The sequence below is a fragment of the Uranotaenia lowii genome, chromosome 1, assembly GCF_029784155.1.
Source record: "Uranotaenia lowii strain MFRU-FL chromosome 1, ASM2978415v1, whole genome shotgun sequence".
Taxonomy (NCBI): Eukaryota; Metazoa; Arthropoda; class Insecta; order Diptera; family Culicidae; genus Uranotaenia; species Uranotaenia lowii.
This window is the reverse complement of record NC_073691.1, coordinates 43,742,329-43,761,311: the sequence shown is the minus strand read 5'-3', so window position 1 is coordinate 43,761,311 and position 18,983 is coordinate 43,742,329. Positions and strand designations below refer to the sequence as shown.

Sequence of the window (18,983 nt, the reverse complement as noted above, 5' to 3'; positions counted from 1 at the left end):
CCCAAGAAAATCTTAAAAATCTAATTTTAATTTTAATGCCAAATGACTTGGAAATGCATGAAAAGTCGAGAACTGGTGTTATCTAAAAAAAAAAATTGGCCAAAAATAGGACTTCCGGTCGGTTTTCCGAAAAACGATTTCTCTGGTCAAAGTTGGAAATATCTTCTCATAAAAACCCAAAACAGGTGATGGTTAGATATTTAGAGGCCAAATTCTGTATTTTAAAAAAATGCAATAAAAATATATTTTGCTAACTGATACGATTTCAATATTTTTTATTGTTTTTTAACTATATTTAATGTACTTTTCTATTTGATCGAAGCTCCGGGCTCCAGGCTCCGGGTTAACTTTTTCGTCGTCGTCACCATCGTGATCTTCTTCTTCTTCTTCTCAAGTAAACGCGCTTTCCCACCCTTTCACACCATTTTTCGGATTTATCCTCAATCATCGTTAATAATCCCACTGATTTTCACAACTCATGCTCCTAAACAAGCTCCCTTTTAAATTGGTTGTAGGGTTGCCTCTTTTAATTTTTTTTTACCTTTAGTTCTGCTACAGCCCTCCAATTCCGATCCCGAGTTAAGGCGGCAGACACGGTTTGACGTGATTTTCTCCTCAAGTGGCGGCGTCTTCGTCGTCGTCGGTCATGTCAAAAAAATTGTAAAGATAGGTACCAACGGTGAAATTGAATTGAGAATTGATAAAAAAAAAAAAAGCTATAAGACTGGCGGCGGCGTCGGCGGAACCTTAACTAGAAGTAGTAGCTCCCAGCGATTCTTTGGGATGGTTTTGCTAGGCGATTACAAGCGATCTTCGTTTTTCCACAATGATCTACAATTTGTTCTACAAGCTCTCAACTTCTTAACACTTGGATGATGATCAATGGTTAAAGGGAAATTTTGGATTCAGATTTCAGATTTCACAATAAAATTCAGATTCCAGATTAAGATTCCAATTTCAGATTCAGGTTACAGAATTCAGATTTCAAAATTGAGATTTAAGATTCAGATTTCAGATTCAGATTTCAGATTCAGATTTCAGATTTCAGATTCAGATTTCAGATTCAGATTTCAGATTCAGATTTCAGATTCAGATTTCAGATTCAGATTTCAGATTCAGATTTCAGATTCAGATTTCAGATTCAGATTTCAGATTCAGATTTCAGATTCAGATTTCAGATTCAGATTTCAGATTCAGATTTCAGATTCAGATTTCAGATTCAGATTTCAGATTCAGATTTCAGATTCAGATTTCAGATTCAGATTTCAGATTCAGATTTCAGATTCAGATTTCAGATTCAGATTTCAGATTCAGATTTCAGATTCAGATTTCAGATTCAGATTTCAGATTCAGATTTCAGATTCAGATTTCAGATTCAGATTTCAGATTCAGATTTCAGATTCAGATTTCAGATTCAGATTTCAGATTCAGATTTCAGATTCAGATTTCAGATTCAGATTTCAGATTCAGATTTCAGATTCAGATTTCAGATTCAGATTTCAGATTCAGATTTCAGATTCAGATTTCAGATTCAGATTTCAGATTCAGATTTCAGATTCAGATTTCAGATTCAGATTTCAGATTCAGATTTCAGATTCAGATTTCAGATTCAGATTTCAGATTCAGATTTCAGATTCAGATTTCAGATTCAGATTTCAGTTTCAGATTTCAGATTCAGATTTCAGATTCAGATTTCAGATTCAGATTTCAGATTCAGATTTCAGATTTCAGATTCAGATTTCAGATTCAGATTTCAGATTCAGATTTCAGATTCAGATTTCAGATTCAGATTTCAGATTCAGATTTCAGATTCAGATTTCAGATTCAGATTTCAGATTCAGATTTCAGATTCAGATTTCAGATTCAGATTTCAGATTCAGATTTCAGATTCAGATTTCAGATTCAGATTTCAGATTCAGATTTCAGATTCAGATTTTAGATTCAGATTTCAGATTCAGATTTCAGATTCAGATTTCAGATTCAGATTTCAGATTCAGATTTCAGATTAAGATTTCAGATTCAGATTTCAGATTCAGATTTCAGATTCAGATTTCAGATTCAGATTTCAGATTCAGATTTCAGATTCAGATTTCAGATTCAGATTTCAGATTCTGATTTCAGATTCTGATTTCAGATTCAGATTTCAGATTCAGATTTCAGATTCAGATTTCAGATTCAGATTCAGATTTCAGATTCAGATTTCAGATTCAGATTTCAGATTCAGATTTCAGATTCAGATTTCAGATTCAGATTTCAGATTCAGATTTCAGATTCAGATTTCAGATTCAGATTTCAGCTTCAGATTTCAGATTCAGATTTTATATTCAGATTTCAAATCCAGAAAAATATAACAATTTAGAAAGATTGTATTGACAAATTGGAGAAATCACCATAAACCCAAGGAATGTGTCATCATATCAGTAAAAAAAGCCAAAAACACAATGATTAATTTTCGAATGACTTAAAGATTTGTTTTTATTGTTATTATTTGCTTTGTTTTTCAAAATTGGAATTCATAAATATATATAATATAACATCGAAGATTTGTGTGTGTGTGTGTGCTTATGTCTGTGTGTTTTGTTCTGCTCTCTTAATCTGTCTATTTGCAACATTTGCATTAGTTAATATTCAATTATCATAATATTCAATAGACTTAAAATTTACTTCCTAGTCACGCCGTTTTGTTTTTTCTTTTATTTTAATGGGCGTGATCGGTTTTATTTACAATAATACTTGTCTAGATTTTTAAGTTGTTTTTTCGCTTAAATTTTTATTAATTTCATAAATGTTATCGATAATTTTTCGTTTTTGAGGATTTCATAGAACAATTTCTCTGCGTGTGTGTGTTCTTAAAGACTAATTTTATCATGTTTGTCTCTGTGTTTTCTGGCTATTTTCACTTTGTTTTTTTTTCTTTCAGCACAGTTGTCAGTATTGTGATCGTTCATTTTTCGTTTGTTTGTTTTTGTTTTTTTTTTGCTATTAAAGGTACGAAACTTACATCAAATTTGTTGGTTTTGTAAAGTTTTATTTACTTCAGTGTTTTTATCAACAAACTTCAGAACATCGTCTTTCACACGACTTTTGTGTCGGTTTAGTATCAAAGTTTTGTTTGCTGTTGAATTAGAAAAAAATGTGAATAGTTTAAAACGTTTTCAGAGCCAAAATTGTTTTTGTTTATTATTTACAGTATTTATAAAATACACAATGCTTTTTTGCCGTCATTATTGTTTGTTTTTCTACATTTTCACCTATTTACAAAAATTGTATTTTTCGATCAACTTGAGTTTTGTTCGATTCAAACTGGAGGGAACGAATTTGTTTTGTTTTGGATATCTCAAATTGCGCGATTCGACATACACACTGAAACAAAATCGTCAGGTAATTTTTACACGAATAATTGTGTGATTGTGAATTGACTAAGGTGACGCCCGGCTAGTTTGCCAATTAGCGCGAGTTAAAAATACTTTTTACAAAATGCAACCTAGCTTACGATTCACCGATGTATACAGCATTAGTGGGATTAAAATGTGTAAACAAAAACTACATTCTCCTCTTGCGAAACCAAGTTTTTAGAGCGGTTTAGGTCCTCGGTCGTCTCTTTCTTTCTCAAAAGGCGCCGCCGCCACCGACCGAAAAATTCCATAAGTAAGCCATTGACGATTGCAACGATGGGTATGGGAACAAATTAATTAGGCTTCACCAAGACTTTACGCCTGAGCAACGAGTGTCGAGCGCGCGTGAATGTTGTGGCGAATTTTAGAGCGAAAAAGTTGAAAAAAAAAAAGATTTTCAACCGGCACTGCTTGCTGAGTGGACGTTAAATTAGCGCTACGGGTTTTCTGTGTTTTTTTTTTCGTTGCTGTCTTTGCCTTAGCACTGTTCAATGCTTTGTGCTAGTTAGGTTGCTCTTTAACGATGTTTGCGGCTAATGGCCGGGTTTGAGCGAGCGGAAAAAAGGATAGACCGAGGCTCAGTGAGAGGAATGATTAATGAAAATATAAATAAATTTAATTACATTTTACAATTGCTAATTTTGCCGACTTTCAATGGCTTTCTTACGCGCGGCAACGACGACCGCACGCCACAGTTGATTCACGGTTTTTTCTTTATTCTGTTTTTTTTTGTCGTAGGTTCACAGGGCACCTTTTTTGGGGTGGGTTGGTGCGAGAGGCCCAACTTTCCTTTGTTCCGTTTGGGCCCATGGACGAGACAAAAACTTACAAACGGCCAAAGAACCAGAGAAAGGGAGACGACTGACAATTGTAGAGGAACATAAATAAATCATGACATAATTTAATAGTTTTCACAGTTTCGGTTCCCTTCTTTTCAGCCGCCTAGCCGCCTAACTTTCGATCCGCAAAGAAGGAAAAAAAGTGACGCTCAAACTCGCAGATATAATAAACACAGTCGGTCGGTCGGGCTTATTCTTTTGTGCTGCAGTTGGCACACTTTGAAAGAAGGAAAGAGCGAGAGGATGCGTTGTTGGTTTTTTTTTTCGTTCGGTGTATGTTACGGTGCCGCATTTTGGGTTTACTTAAAACAAGAACAAAAAAGCTACTACATAATAAAAAATGAACACAAAGCAGTCCATGACGCCGAAACAAACGACGACGACGACGACACCAAATGGCTACTTTGATTGCCGGACAACCCGGACTAAAAGGAACGTCACATACATTTTGTGTTATTGTAGAATCTCATGATATTGGCTTTGTTCAGTTGCGCAAAAAAAACTAACACAGTCGAGGAACGGGGGTGTATCTGTCAAACTTCAACCGATGGGGATGACTAGCAGCACTTCTTCCGCGCTTCAACGTCAAGTCTATTTGAATAGTTCGATGTCGGACTGATGCTGCTGCTGCGACTGTTGCTGTTGCTGCGCGTGATGATGGTGATGGTGATGGATTGTGTACTGGTTCATCATCATGTTGTAGGTGGCGGCAGCTGAGGCCGAGGGTGACACTTCGCTGTGGCCACTAGTGCTGTGTCCGGTGCTCACTTCGCCGTAGCCAGCGTTGCTTACCGCACTGTTGCTGTTACTGCTGCTCAAATGATGACTCGGGTGATGATGGCTCGGATGATGATGATGGGGATGGTAGGCTCCCAACTTGGAGGCATTGGTGTAGGCCGCGTAGTTCGAGGCCAGTTCCTGGTTGATGTGGTACACTTGTGCTTGCGATTGAGGTAGTAGGTTACTGCTGTTGGAACTGTTCCGTTGCTGCTGCTGATGGCTGCTGGCACCACTGTTATCGTTGTTCAGTAGACTGCTGCTATGGCTGTTTGTGTACTCTTCCAGTTTCACTAGACTATTGCTCACATCACTGTTGCTGGAGGTGTTGTTATTGTTGTTACTACTGCTACTCCGTCGATCTGACGAAGCCGTCGTCGTGTCACAGAGACTACTTCCGGAGATGCCACTGCTGCTGCTGGTATTCGCTGAGGTAGAGAACAGATTGCTGCGGCTCTGGAAGCTCCCGCTATCGCAGTACGGATTGTGGAACAGGTTCTTGCTCTGATGCGCCAAGTTGCTAGCGTCCTGCAGGAATGCGCTCTGGAAGTACGACGACGGATGATGATAGTTCATGGCGGAAGACTGGTAGCTGCCCGTTCCTTGACCACCGTAATCGCTCCCAAACATTGACGATTTCCCCGTCGTCGTCGACGGACTACTCTCGTAACCCTTCTCTTGCTTGATCTGTGGCATCCGAATGTTCGCATTGATATCCTCAACCTGCTGCTGCTGCTCATCCGCAATCTTCTGCTTCTTCACTTTCCCCGTCAACTGACCCTTCACTTCACCACCCATTCGTTTACCTTCAACCCGTCCCACCTCCTTCTTCATCTTAGCCTCCTCGGCCTTTTCGCTCTTCTTCGCCAACTTTTTCGCCTTGTTCTCGTGCGTCTTCACGTGCTTCGCCAAATGGTCACTTCGCATAAACTTCTTGCTGCAGATATTACACGTGAACCGCTTCTCGCCCGTGTGCGTCCTAAAGTGCCGCTGCAACTCATCCGACCGGGTAAACCGCTTCCCGCAGAACAACCACTTGCACAAGAACGGCCTTTCCCCGGTGTGCCACCGCAGATGCGCCTTCAAGTGACTAGTCTTGCCGTAGATCTTCTCGCAGCCCGGAATGTGACATATGTGCTGCCGCTTGCCCTTCTCATCCGGACCGACAACCGGAGGCAGTCCCGAAAGCTCGTTGATGCAGTTCGGGCAGGTACAACGGGCACAGCGCCTCTGGGCCGCCGTCTGGTGCGAGTAATCCTCCAGCTTCAGGCCGTACGCTTCCCCGGGCCAACCCTGGTACATCGACTCCTGGAACCACGGATTGCCGGCCATGTTGTTGTAGTAACTGGCCGGGTACTGGTACGACGGGTAGTGCATCTGCTGGGACCTGGGGAAGGAAGGGAGAGTAAAAGTTCCGATTAGTATCTAGTGAGTTAACGGTTGCAATGTTTGAAGGTTCAAGTGCTGGGCATATAGTCTCGGTACCGGTCCCGAAATGAAAGTTAAACTTGTGAGAACAAAACAAAACACACATTTGTAGAAATTAACGGGTGGCAACTAAAATTTTGGAATTTTTTCGAGGCCCCAATACTGAAACATAAACGAACTCAGAGAAAAATTAGAATGTGTTTGTGTTAGCTTTTCTTCTCCTCTTTTCGCCAGTATTTTTTGTTTTGTTTATGTTTGCCCAGTTTTGCTCAAAATGCCGTCGAACCAAGAGCGTTTCACGAGCGCGTTTTACAGATCTACGAACTGCACAAAAATCTCGGCAAAAAGTATAAAGTACAACATTTTAAAAGTAAAAATGTTACGGCTTCCACTGTTTACCTTATCCTAAAATCCCCAACAACTATTCGCAAGCAAGGTAGTGGCAGACCAGTGAAAATTATGGACGCAAAAGGACTTCGTTCTGTTTCTCGTGCCTTCAACAAAAGGATTAACTGAGCCAAAAAGTTCAATTGTTTTCACCAGTACATTTGCAAGACAAAAAGTTGGAATTAAGTGCCGAAAGAGCTCTAGAATACACCGAGGATCAGATTTCGACATTTAAATCCCAATGCCGCTGGATGTTGACAAGTTATTCCGGAAAATGTTTTGTTTTGGACGACGAAAGTTATTTCCCTCTTTTGAAGACGTACATCCCCGGAAACGATTGATACTATTCCAAGGATAGTTCTACTACATCTTCGAACATTAAATACAAGTTGGAACATAAGTTTGAAGAAAAAGTTATCAGTACATCGCCATTTCCGAGAGACGTATTTCTTAGTCGTGTTTCAAGCCGTCTGGTTTGGCTATCAATCAAGATGTGTACCAGAATGAATGTATGAAGAAAATTTTGATGCCGTTTCTACACAAACATCATCCAGATGGACAGCTTGGAATCGTTGCACAAAGCGAATTGAGAGAACAGCTTTGTAAGAGGACAGCTTGGAATTGTTACACAAAGCGAGATGAGCGGACAGTTTTGAGAGAAAGAAAGCAATCCGAGCACGTTGAGAAGACAACTTGAAATATTAACACAAAGCAAGTTGAGAGAATTGTTTTCAGAAAAAAATGGGATTCAAGCGCTGAGAAAGCAGCTCTGAATTGTAACACAAAGCGAGTTAAGATGGCAGCTTTAAAGAAAAAGAAAAATACAATTTAAGCACGTTGGGAGGACAGCTTGGAAATGTAACACAAAGCGAGTTGACAGGACAGCTTTGAAGAAAAAATGCTATTCGTTAAGATGACAGCTTGGAGTTGTAACACAAAGTGGGTAGAGAGGATAGCTTTGAGAAAAAAAAAAAAAAAAGCAATTCAAGCGCGTTGAGAGGACGGCTTAGAATTGTAACACAAAGTTATTTGATCGAACAGTTTAGAATTGTAACATATTGTGAGTCGAGAAGACAGCTAAGAAAAAAACGAGTTGAGAGAACAGCTTGAAGTTTAGAAGCTTTTTTTCACACAATTCATGCGCGTTGAGAGGACAGCTTGGAATTGTTACACAAAGCGAATTAAGTGGTCAGCATTTTGGAAAAAAAAACAATTCAAGCGCATTGAGAGGACAGCTTGGAATTCTAACACAAAGTGAGTAGAGAGGACTGTTTTGGGAGAAAATTATGCGATTCAAGCGCGTTGAGAGGACAGCTTGGAATTGTAGTACAAAGCGAGTTAACAGGACAGCTCTAAAGAAAAAAAAACGCAATTCTTAAATAGGACAGTTTTGAATTGTAATACAAATTGAGTTGAGAGGACAGCTTTGAGAAAAAAAAGGCATGCGCATTGAGAGGACGGCTTTGAATTGTAAAATAAAGCGAGTTGACAAACCAGCTTGAGAAAAAAGTTCAATCAAGCGCGTTGAGAGGACAGCTTCGGATTGTAACACAAAGTGAGTTGAGAGGACAGCTTTGAGAAAAAAAGGCAATTCAAGCGCATTGAGAGGACGGCTTGGAATTATAACACAAAGCGAGTTGACAAACCAGCTTGAGAAAAAAGTGCAATTCAAACGCGTTGAGAGAACAGTTTGGATTTGTAACACAAAGCGAGTTGACAGGACAACGTTGAAGGAAAAATTTAAATTCGTTGAGAGGACAGCTTGGAGTTGTAACACAAAGCGAGTTGAGAGAACAGTTTAGAATTGAAACACATGGTGAGTCGAAAAGACAGCTTTGAAAAAGGTAGAAAATGCGAGTTGGGAGAACAGCTTAAAGTTTAGAAGAACGTGTTGAGAGGGCAGTTTTAAAAAATAAATCAGAAATATTAAACTCAAGAATCTTGAAATTCTTAAAAAGCGTGTCCTGAGAACTTGAATGGTAAAGGATAAAAATCAAGCGCGTTTAAAGAGAAGCAATGAGTAGAGAATAGAGCGAATTCCTCACTGTTTTCTAGCCAAAATGAGAGATCGAAACGTTTTTTCTAGTTGACATTTTGACTTTTCAAAGTTGAACATATTTTGAAGTGGCTGGCGCTTGGCGACGAACGTATTAATGTCAAAGTTCAGTTAATTTTTTCATTTCAAGAGACTCATGCTCATTAGACTGAGTCGATTTGTGATCATTTTTGAATTTCTCAAACTCTGGAGTCTAAAAAGCTTCGGTTTGATTCCAAACTCATCCATGATTTTTTGCAGAATATTTTTGTAGTGTTTACATAAGTAATTTTAAACTTTTATGTTTGTACGGGAAAATTTAATATTTTTTTCTGAAAAATCATCATATTTTTTGTTTTTTTTTCTATGGAACTGAGTTTGCTTATAGTTTTTGTGCCAATTTATGAATTCTCTAAAAGAAATTTTCCGCTGATCTAATTGATCGAAGATCTCATTATTGTATGATATCTGGCAAAAAGTTATTAGTTAATTAACAGGGGTATGTCTTTAGGCACTGAAGAATAAAAAAAAATGTTGATTTTTCACTCCAAAATATTCAATTTTCCCACACAAACATAAAAGTTCAAATCTATTCCTGTAAAATTCATTTAACAATTCTGCAAAAAATCATGAATGAGTTTTGAACCCAAAGGAAGCTTTTTAGAGAGAAATTCGAAAATGACCCAAAATCGACTCAGTCTAATGCCCATTTGACTTGTCTCTCACTTGAGTTTTGAGTGACCTAGTCAATATTCACTTTCTCATCACTTGAGTAAAGGTCTGAGAAAGACACCGTGTTGTGCTTTTTGAATCTCAGGGACATGTGATTTCTGATGCTCAAGATGCGATAAATGAACATCACATCGCGATCCTAAGTATTACGCGGAAACTTGCTTTAAAACTCTCAATCTTATGACATTTTGCAACACTGGGATTGTTTAATTCGATTCTCATCTCAGAACTCCAAATTGATTTGTTCTTTTTTTGAAGAACATGTTGAAAAAACGTCAAAAATCAAAGAAAAATAGCATTTACAACTTGCATGATCACTCACTCGAAAATTTTCAATCTCATGTTATTTCGAGACACTTGCCTGATTACGTTCGATTCTAGTGTGGCTGATATTATCGCGATTTTACTTCGGAAGTCTGGACTTCCGACAAGGAAAAATGAGGTACTAGATTGTCGGAAGACTGTGGTCTGCTATCAATCTACCAACGAAGATTCTACAATTTTGATTTAAACGCACAATATATCCAAAAACGAACTTTAAAACTGATTAGCTGCGCAATAGAATTAATAAAATATGGGAGAAAAACGATCAAAAATGCACTGAATCCTCCAACGTTTCGAACCAACTTCTTCAAGGTATTCTCAAAAAAAATTTTTGTAAATACGAAAAAAGACACCTACCTGGCGGTCATCTCGAGTGCGGCGGCCGTGGCCGGGTTCTGCTGGACCATGGCCGCTGCACTGAATCCGTACGCCGTCGTGGCTGCAACGGCTGCCGCCGCAACGGCAGCACTAGTCGCCGAAGATCCGGCTACTGTCGGAATGACTGCCGAAGCTGCCGAAGGGGGCACAACGATATCGGGACTAGCGGCGTTACTTCCGGTACCAACACTTCCACTGCTACCGGCTCCTAGTGGGACCACCTGTCCTGCTGTTCCGGCTCCGCCGACGAGGGTTCCGGATCCGGATGTGCTAAAACTGCTACTGGCAGCCGATCCGGTGCCACCGCCGTTGGACGAAGCGATCGATTGAGTCGGTGAAAGTCCGGCCGATCCGAGCGAGGCCACCGAACCGAGGCTGCTAACGGAACTAGGCTGTGGCGGGTACTGGTACGGGAGGATGTTCAGGGGCGATAACTGGTTCGGGAAAAGGTAGAGAAAAAAAAATCCAAATTAGAATTGAATCGGTCATTGCGAATCGCCCCGGGGATCAATGGCTCCGCTTAATGCTAAAATTAGTGGGTGACGGCAATAAAAAAGAAAAAAAAAACGGGGACCGCAAACGGTTGAAAAATGATAATTTTATTGGGAGCCGCGTGCGAACTGGTGCTAAAACCGTGGTTTAGAAATTTCATGTGAAAACTTCATCAGTTTAGATCAGCCGCAATCGTAAATTTGGCAACAATGAGAAAGTATTACGACGCCGAACAAATTACAATCGCTCAATCGGGTCGCAATTTCTATGGGTCATTTTCGTTCTGGAGGCTGAAATAGTTAGGCCACTGTTTTTTTTTTTCAAGTTAAAATTTGAACTAAATACAATTTCTTCATCATAACATGGAAAGATGTCGTTCCCACTACAGAAAGGTGGTATTGTAGATCGATTTTTTACTCTTTGTGTGTGCGTTATGTTCGGATGATTTTACCGGAACTGTGCAAGCCGATTTAGCTCATTACAAACTCAAACAATGGGAAATATTGTCCACCATAAAGTTTGAGAAATTTGAAGAAAAGTTTTGAAAATTGAAAGAGTTATTTAGCTTATCGTTTGTGAGTTCGATTTATCCCAACTAGGTTATTGCATTCAGCCTAATTTTAATTTGAACGATGAAGAATATTGTTAGCTTGAAAAATTGTTAAAAAAAATTCTGCTGAGGAATTTCAAGCACCAGTTCTAAGCCCCACTTTGTGAAACTAAGGAAATTGAAGAAAAAACTTACGAATTCAAAGAAAAACATATGTTAAAAACAAGCATCTTTATGAATTCCCCACTAAATCGTTTGTGTGTGTGTTTTGTTCACACGATTTTAACAGAACTGGATGGGCCGATTTTGGTCAGCTTAGTCTTAAAAGTTGAGGAACATTGTCCTACGCAAAACCTGAGGAAATTGAAGAAAAGTGTTGACGAATACAAGAGTTACGAACCAAAAAAAAAGGGTGTTCAAAGCTTAGTTCTGTTATCTACCCTCCTTAATCGTTTGTGTGTGCGTTTTTTTCATATGATTTAAGCAGAACTGAATGAACCGATTTGGTTTAATTTGGACTCAATTTGTGAGGAATATTATCGTCCTTAAAACTGTAGAAAATTGTAACCGAACGGAAAAGTTTGAAGCAAATTCGTTCTACGAATTACGGAATCAACCTTTTTTTCTTAGTTTTCCCAACGATTAAGCAAAACTTAAAGGACCAAAAGATATGAGTAACATTTAGCCGCCCTCTCTCCAGGTCTGGTTCCAATTCTTGTTAGATTGTTCTGCTCTTTTATTTGTCAAATGGTATATTTTAGAGGAGGAAGAGTGCATCGGCCAACTTTTAATAAGATTCCAGATCCGGCCAACTTTTAATAAGATACTACTTTCAGCTATCCTCAGAAAACTATATTAGAATACAAAAGCTTGAATTAATTAAAAAATTCTTCACAATATTCCATCACAATATCACTGCACTTTTGCAATTACAATTTGTTTTGCCACGTGCTTCCTGAACGGCTGTTTTACTTGATTTGAGACGCCAGCTGCTAGAAGCGGTTCAAATTTGACTCAAATTAAGTAAGACAACCGTTCAGTTTTTATTAAATTTGATGGAATTTCTGCATATCTTTCATCTCATCTTTACATTCTTTCTCACCTTTATTCTCAAAGGAAACTTTTATTAACACACTTTTTCCAATTCTACATTACATACAATCAGCAGAAGCTGGCCTAAAATCTGCGCTTCCTAAGTCAATCGATCTTTTTTCCACCGGAAGGCCAAATCAAAACAATCAATCAGGAGCAACAGCAGCATTTGAAATCTGCGCTTTCTACGCCAATCCGTTTTTTTTCACCGGAGGGCTAAATCACAACAAACAATCAGCAGCAGAACTCTTAAATTCTGCGCTTTTTAAGCCAATCCCGTTTTTTCCACCGGAAGGCCAAATCAAAACAAACAATCAGCGGCAGCAGCCTTTAAAATCTGCGCTTCCGAAGCCACTCCGTCTTTTTCCACCGGAAGGCTAAACCAAAACAAACAATCAGCAGCAGCAGCCTTTAAAATCTGCGCTTCCTAAACCAATTCTGTCTTTTCCATCGGAAAGCCAAATCAAACAAGCAATCAGCAGCAGCAGTAGTAGCCTTGAAATCTGCGCTTCCTACGCCAATCCGTCTTTTTCCATCGAAAAGCCAAATCAAAATAAACAATCAGCAGCAGCCTTAAAAATCTGCGCTTTCTAAGCCAATTTCTTCTTTTTCCACCGGAAAGCCAGATCAAAACAAACACTCAGCGCAGCAGCCTGCGTTTCCTGAACCAATCCGTCTTTTTCCACCGGAGGGCTAAATCACAACAAACAATCAGTATCAGAACCCTTAAAATCTGCGCTTTTTAAGCCAATCCGTCTTTTTCCATCAGAAAGCCGAATCAAAAAATAATCAGCAGTGACAGCAGCCTTTAAATTCTGCACTTCCTAAGCCAATTCCGTCTTTTTCCACCGAAATTTTGTGGTTTCTAAGCCAATCTTCCTTTTTCCAGGGGCGAAACATAAACAATTTTGTGCGTATAACTAGCTTTTGAAATCAGTGCTCCCTGTGCCAATCCGTCTTCTTACCGGAGGCCGAATCAGAAACGAATTTTCCGTAACAGCAGCCTTGCCCATCTGCGTTCTCTGTCCTTATTCTACCAACCACGCCATTGTCGTGATTCTACGATTCTGTGTCGTGGTCTTACTTTCCTCGACAAGCGAAACAACGTATATTTTGTTTAAGCGTAATTTAAAGAGAGTAAATTGCTGTTGAAATATTTTGATAGCAGCTTTGAATCATTTTCCAAGTAATCTTTAGCAAAACTTGCAGATTTTCCTGAATAGAAGAGAGCTGTATAATCAGCGAAAAGCCTAGCAGTACCAACTAGTGGAAGATTATTTATGGCATTTATATAAAGAAGAAAGAGTAAGGCCCAATGTTACTGCCTTGTGGAACGCCTATGCTTGTATTCCTTAATTCACTATCTACTCCTTCAACTACAACAAATTGTTTGCTGTCTTCTATATAACTTCTGATAATATCGTTCCCTACTCAGTAAACATAAAATCGCGTTGAAAATGTTAGCTCAAATCGTTCACAATGCTAATGCGAATCGCAATTCATACCAAATATTTGAGTAAACGATCTTAAAAATGGTTTCTTAAAGTCGGTATAAATCGGATATGATAAAAAGTCCGACATGTTTACAAATTTGTTCTCCCGCGCGGGATTCAAGTGAGAAAACAACCTTGTTGTTCTCTCTGTGATAAGCATTGCAACCAGAATGCTAATAATCAGATGCTTCATTTTGAAAAATTGTCCAATGAGCGAAGTAGCAATTTATGTTCAAAAAGAGAGCATAAGTTTTGGACATTGTGAATTTGCTGTCCATCTCAGGCACCATTCTTTTGACATATGGAAAAACGATGGCCTCGGCCTACAAAAAAAATTATGGCCTACTGAGCCACTCCTGGAATTTGATAGGTAGGTAACCTCTATCTTGGAACCAATAATGTAAACAGAATTGGATTTACTTTGGTTCAGAATTTTTGAAAAATTAACCGTCTTTTCTGTAAACGTGACAGTAAATAAATGTTGAGTTTTGTTGACAGAAACATTGCATGAATGAGCAGATCTTTAGCAAAAACTCCTGTTAGTGATAAGTGATCAGCCCATCGGAAACGCAAATGAGTGTTTTCGTATACCTACGACTTGTGCTGAAAAAAAAAACACTTTTTGCAACTGATTGCATAAACAACTATTAAAAGTCCAGGGAGTGGGCCTTGAGAATACTTCAAAAACCATTGAATATTTCCCTCTTTTTCAAAATTAAAAGACAGTAAAAATAAACATACAGATTTTTTTAAATCCGTCCGCAAAGTGCAAAAGCTGCTATTATGACAAGTTAGGACTTTGTTTCCCATTTTGATGAAATTTATGATAAATCTGCAAATAATTTTGAATTCGGTCGACTTTTCGACGAAAACACTATGAAAAAATAACCGTCTTTTGAGAGTGACAGTAAACGATGGCTAAAATACTGAGTTTTGTAGACAGAAACATGGCATTTAGGAGCAGATCTTAAGAAAAAACTTCTTTCATTGATGAGTTGATCAGCAGATCTTTAAACTCGAAAGCAACGCAAATTAAAGAGTTTGTATCCTTGGCACTTTATGAACAGAGTATTGATCAAATATGTTAGCTATTTGAAGTAACCATAAACTAAATCATTTGAGTAAGAATGTTACCAGGCTAAAGTTCATTAAATTTTTAGGTATTTTAGCAAATTTCTATCGGTAAACACCATTTTTTCCGATCAAAACATGCGTGATTGGTTGAGATTTGGCATATTAGACATCAACTTAGCTTTTTTTTACTATTGGCACATCGCTACATTAGTTGGTTTCTTGAGAGGTATGAACTTGAAATTGATTGATTTTTTTCGTATTTTAGCAGATTTCAATCGGTAAACATGATTTTTCGATCAAAATAAGTATGATAGGTTGAGATTTAGCATAATAAACATCAACTTAGCTTTGTTACAATTGGTACATCGCTACATTAGTTGGTTTCTTGAGAGTTATGAACTTGGAATCCCGGAAATTTGAAGGATGAATCAACCTAAAGGATGTAAATCCCGAAAAAAAAAAGTCAAAAAGATATAGTGAAGGAAGCTTAATTATTCAGTAAAATAAACTTATAATTTTCAACAGTTCAACGGAGAGTTGATGACTTTAACGGTGCAAAAGTTGTCAAAAGGCTAACTTTTGATACATCTTGAGAGCCTTAGTATTGTCAAAATTCTCGGGTTCCAATAAATAAAACCCCCAATAAAAACGAAGGACGATGCGGTCTGTCTGTAAAACAATAAACTCTCTTATTTTTTTTGGGGGGATTCAACCAACCTGTGCCTGGTGATGATGGTGGCTGCTGCTATTCCACTGGTGATGATGCAGATTATGGTGATGATGATGGTTGTGATGATACTGGGTCATAAAACTCGGTGAGGCCATCATCTTGACGGAGGTGACTCCGTCCCAAAGTTGTTCTGTTGTCGCACTCACTACAGCGTTTCTAGGGTGCTGTTTCCCTATTGTTTTTGTTCTCTTCTGACGTTTGGTATAATCCTTGTTTACTTTGATGATCACACACTCTAAACACAACACTTCGTTTGCGTCGGTTCTTTATCGATGGTCACTTGATCGATGGTCGATTTGTGTCGTTTGGTTGTTGTTGCTGTTGTTTTATTGTAGTAGGCTTTGAGGTATCACTTTAATCCAAGAGTGTTATCACGGGTAATTCACTCGTTTCGGTTAATTATACACTACTGTTGCTGTTGCGGTATTCTTGGCTACCTTTTTTTTCAGTGGGGGGTTTGTACACATGCTACATGGACAGTTGTTACACGAGCACAAGGGGTCACAGAACACAGATGTTTGGATCACATGGGGTGCGCACTCATTGCTGCTTAATCCGGAAGACCCGAATCGGGTTGCTGCGATTAGCGCCAAACCGTGTAATTCAGCGCGCGCGGATTTCTTCGAGGCAGTAGTACACACATAACAACAAACGAAACCAGTAAAGACCGGGGCATCCGGACTGGATAATCTTCTTCTGGGCCCGCAACGGTCCGAGAATTTAGCGGGCGCGTGGTGTTCAATTTTTCTTCCTCGAATTAACAAACCCAGGCCCTGGCCTGGCCACGCAAAGATCGTCGGAAGGTTACCTGCCTAAAACTTCTTCTGCCACTTGGCCACTTGGTACACACAGCATCCGCGAGCCGTGCTGCTGCTAGCTGCCGTTGATGTTGGTTGTTGCCGCGGCCGCTGCCGAGATGCTCTTGATGAGAGAAGCAGAAATTAAACTCTAAACACTATTATTAAGTCCTCTTCTCACTGGCGTTCATTAGGCCCCGGACTTCATAGGCTAGGGGGTAGAGAGATACAAAACGCACACCATGCCGCGGAACGTGGAACCAGAAAACGGTTTTGTTGTTGGACAGGGCGGTGGCGAGAGGCGTGGAAAGAGCTAGTAGAGAAACGGCGACGGTGCAAGCCCCGAAAAATCGATGATTCGCGTATAGGCACTCTCCTTTTCTCGTGTTCCCCGACACCGACGACAGCAAAAAAAAAAGCACACAACTTGATCCGAATCCGAGGGCCCGAAGTGCGCCCGAACTATCCAGCCAACCAGATCAAAACTCACACACTCACGAAACCGAGCCGTTCCGTTCCAAAATCTCCTCAAGCAAGGCGCGCGAACACGTTCGTTCGCTCGTTCGGTCGTCGTCAACGATCTCTGCCTTCGAAAGCACAACTGAACGCGAAGCGGAGAAAAAACTTATAATTATAGGTTACAGATTGTACTTTTTTCCCTTCTCATCCGGCAGACGAATTTCAACTGAGATCAATTTTTGATTTTATTTTATTTTCCTAAAAAAACACGACACAATCCTGCCTGTTTCTTCTACCCGCCGGGCACTCGCAGCAGCAGGGTATCGCTCCGTCCCACTCGCACCCGAATTCTACCTACCTCTCCCATCGCAGCAACCGACCCTCTTTCACTCATTCACTCCTCCGGCAAACGCCCGGCTCAAGACCTAGCTAGGAGGCCGATTCAGTAGGCTTCGAGCATGTGAAAACGCACACACAACGATACCCGAGGAGCGAACTATTTAGGATTACCCACGGACTGAATCTTCCACAAACAAGGGGAAGAAGTAAAGAGATCCCTGCCGAAGGAGGGATGGAAGAGAGCCCGCAGAAGGTGACGATGATTCGGTACTTTTTCCCACACACAAACGCAAAATCGTGCACACACAAACCCCGGCGTAAGGACTCGCTCTCTCAATCCTAATCGTTTTGAACACACAAAAAAACACACTCATCATCGGCATCAGAAGAAGGGAACTCATCGCAGCGGATCAACGCGCCTCACAGCATAATCGGAACCCTCCGAGGTGTGTCGAAGTATGCGTTGCGTTTGCTCAGCAGTACACACGTTTTGACGACTGTTTTTTTTCCTTCCATTCCTTCCCTCTTTTAATAGCAGGGTCCAATCGCGGTAGGCTATATTTAAGCAGGCGTGGCCGACACTCAAACAGTTTATTAACTCCACGCACGCATCGAGTTGTACACGAGGAAAACGCTCTCGCGGGAGAACACACATATACGATACGAATACAAGACGCGGATCGGATTCGGATTCGGAAGGCCTCTAATGAGAAGGAACGATGCTTTACTAGCGAGTGCGCGCCTCACACACCCTAAAAGCGTACCCACACAAAAACAATCCAAAAAATTGATATGGAAGCGATTTTCCCTGTCTTATTTTTGTTTGTTGATAAGTTTTTCCTACCGTAAAAGAAAATCGTTCCACAATTCTACTCGTGGAACAGTTCCTACCGAAATCTTCCCAAGCTCTAATCGGGCCAGGAGGATTCATTTTTAATGATGATCATTATTGCACTACTGCACTGGTTTTGGACCCAGGATGCTACCTTAAGGAGGTCTCGGCTCGGATTGGCTGGCTGATTATATGGTTGTTTGGCGATTAGGCCCACATAGCAGTGAAAGCAACTAGTTAACAACTGGGATTTTTCTTTGAGCAAACAATCGCTGTCCTGAAGCTTTTATCACTCATTCCATCTTAATTAACAACTATGGAATTTGACTGATTTGACTGTACCTATGGTTGTTTTGTTTCTTTTTATTTTCGACCTACAATTTTTTTGTCTTTTGTTTTCTATTTCGCGTAGGTAGGGCGATTGTAGGCTTTAAGATCAATCAAAAGCATAATTCAGATGCATTTCAACAAAATAAAATCAATGCCTGTCGACTCAAGAATAAGGTTGGAAAATTCTAACATTTTTGTTACATTGTTTCTTCCTTGTTAAATTCATCTTGCACCTGAAAAACGAATGGAGAAAGATTACAGTTAAAACGTGCATTTTTCAAGTTTTTCATCGTAAGCTGTAATGTAATGAATTGTATTGAAACATAATGATATGCAATGAAATATAGTGAAATGTTGTGGAACGTGATGATGCGTAATGAAATGCAATGAAGGGAAATGAAACTTAATGAAATGTAAACATTGTAATGAATTGTAATCAAATTTAATACATAGCACATAACATAATGTTTCATCACATTAACAAAAATTTATAAAATGTA

At 39.6% G+C, this 18,983-nt stretch overlaps 1 protein-coding gene across 2 annotated transcripts; it reads right to left on the bottom strand.

Moving 5' to 3' along the window:
- Positions 1-2,477: 2,477 nt before the first annotated feature.
- Positions 2,478-17,193, bottom strand: LOC129739062 (transcription factor btd). 2 transcript variants are annotated; one of them, XM_055730441.1, is made up of 4 exons: positions 17,014-17,193; positions 15,714-16,647; positions 10,275-10,729; positions 2,478-6,398 (listed from the first exon to the last, which is right to left on the bottom strand). In XM_055730441.1, exons 2-4 carry the CDS (start codon positions 15,822-15,824, stop codon positions 4,826-4,828), a joined length of 2,139 nt encoding a protein of 712 aa, XP_055586416.1. In that variant the 5' UTR covers positions 15,825-16,647; positions 17,014-17,193; the 3' UTR covers positions 2,478-4,825. The 2 variants fall into 2 exon arrangements, with proteins under 2 accessions (XP_055586416.1, XP_055586415.1); XM_055730440.1 differs by having other exon boundaries at positions 15,714-17,193.
- Between the last annotated feature and the right edge of the window lie 1,790 nt (positions 17,194-18,983).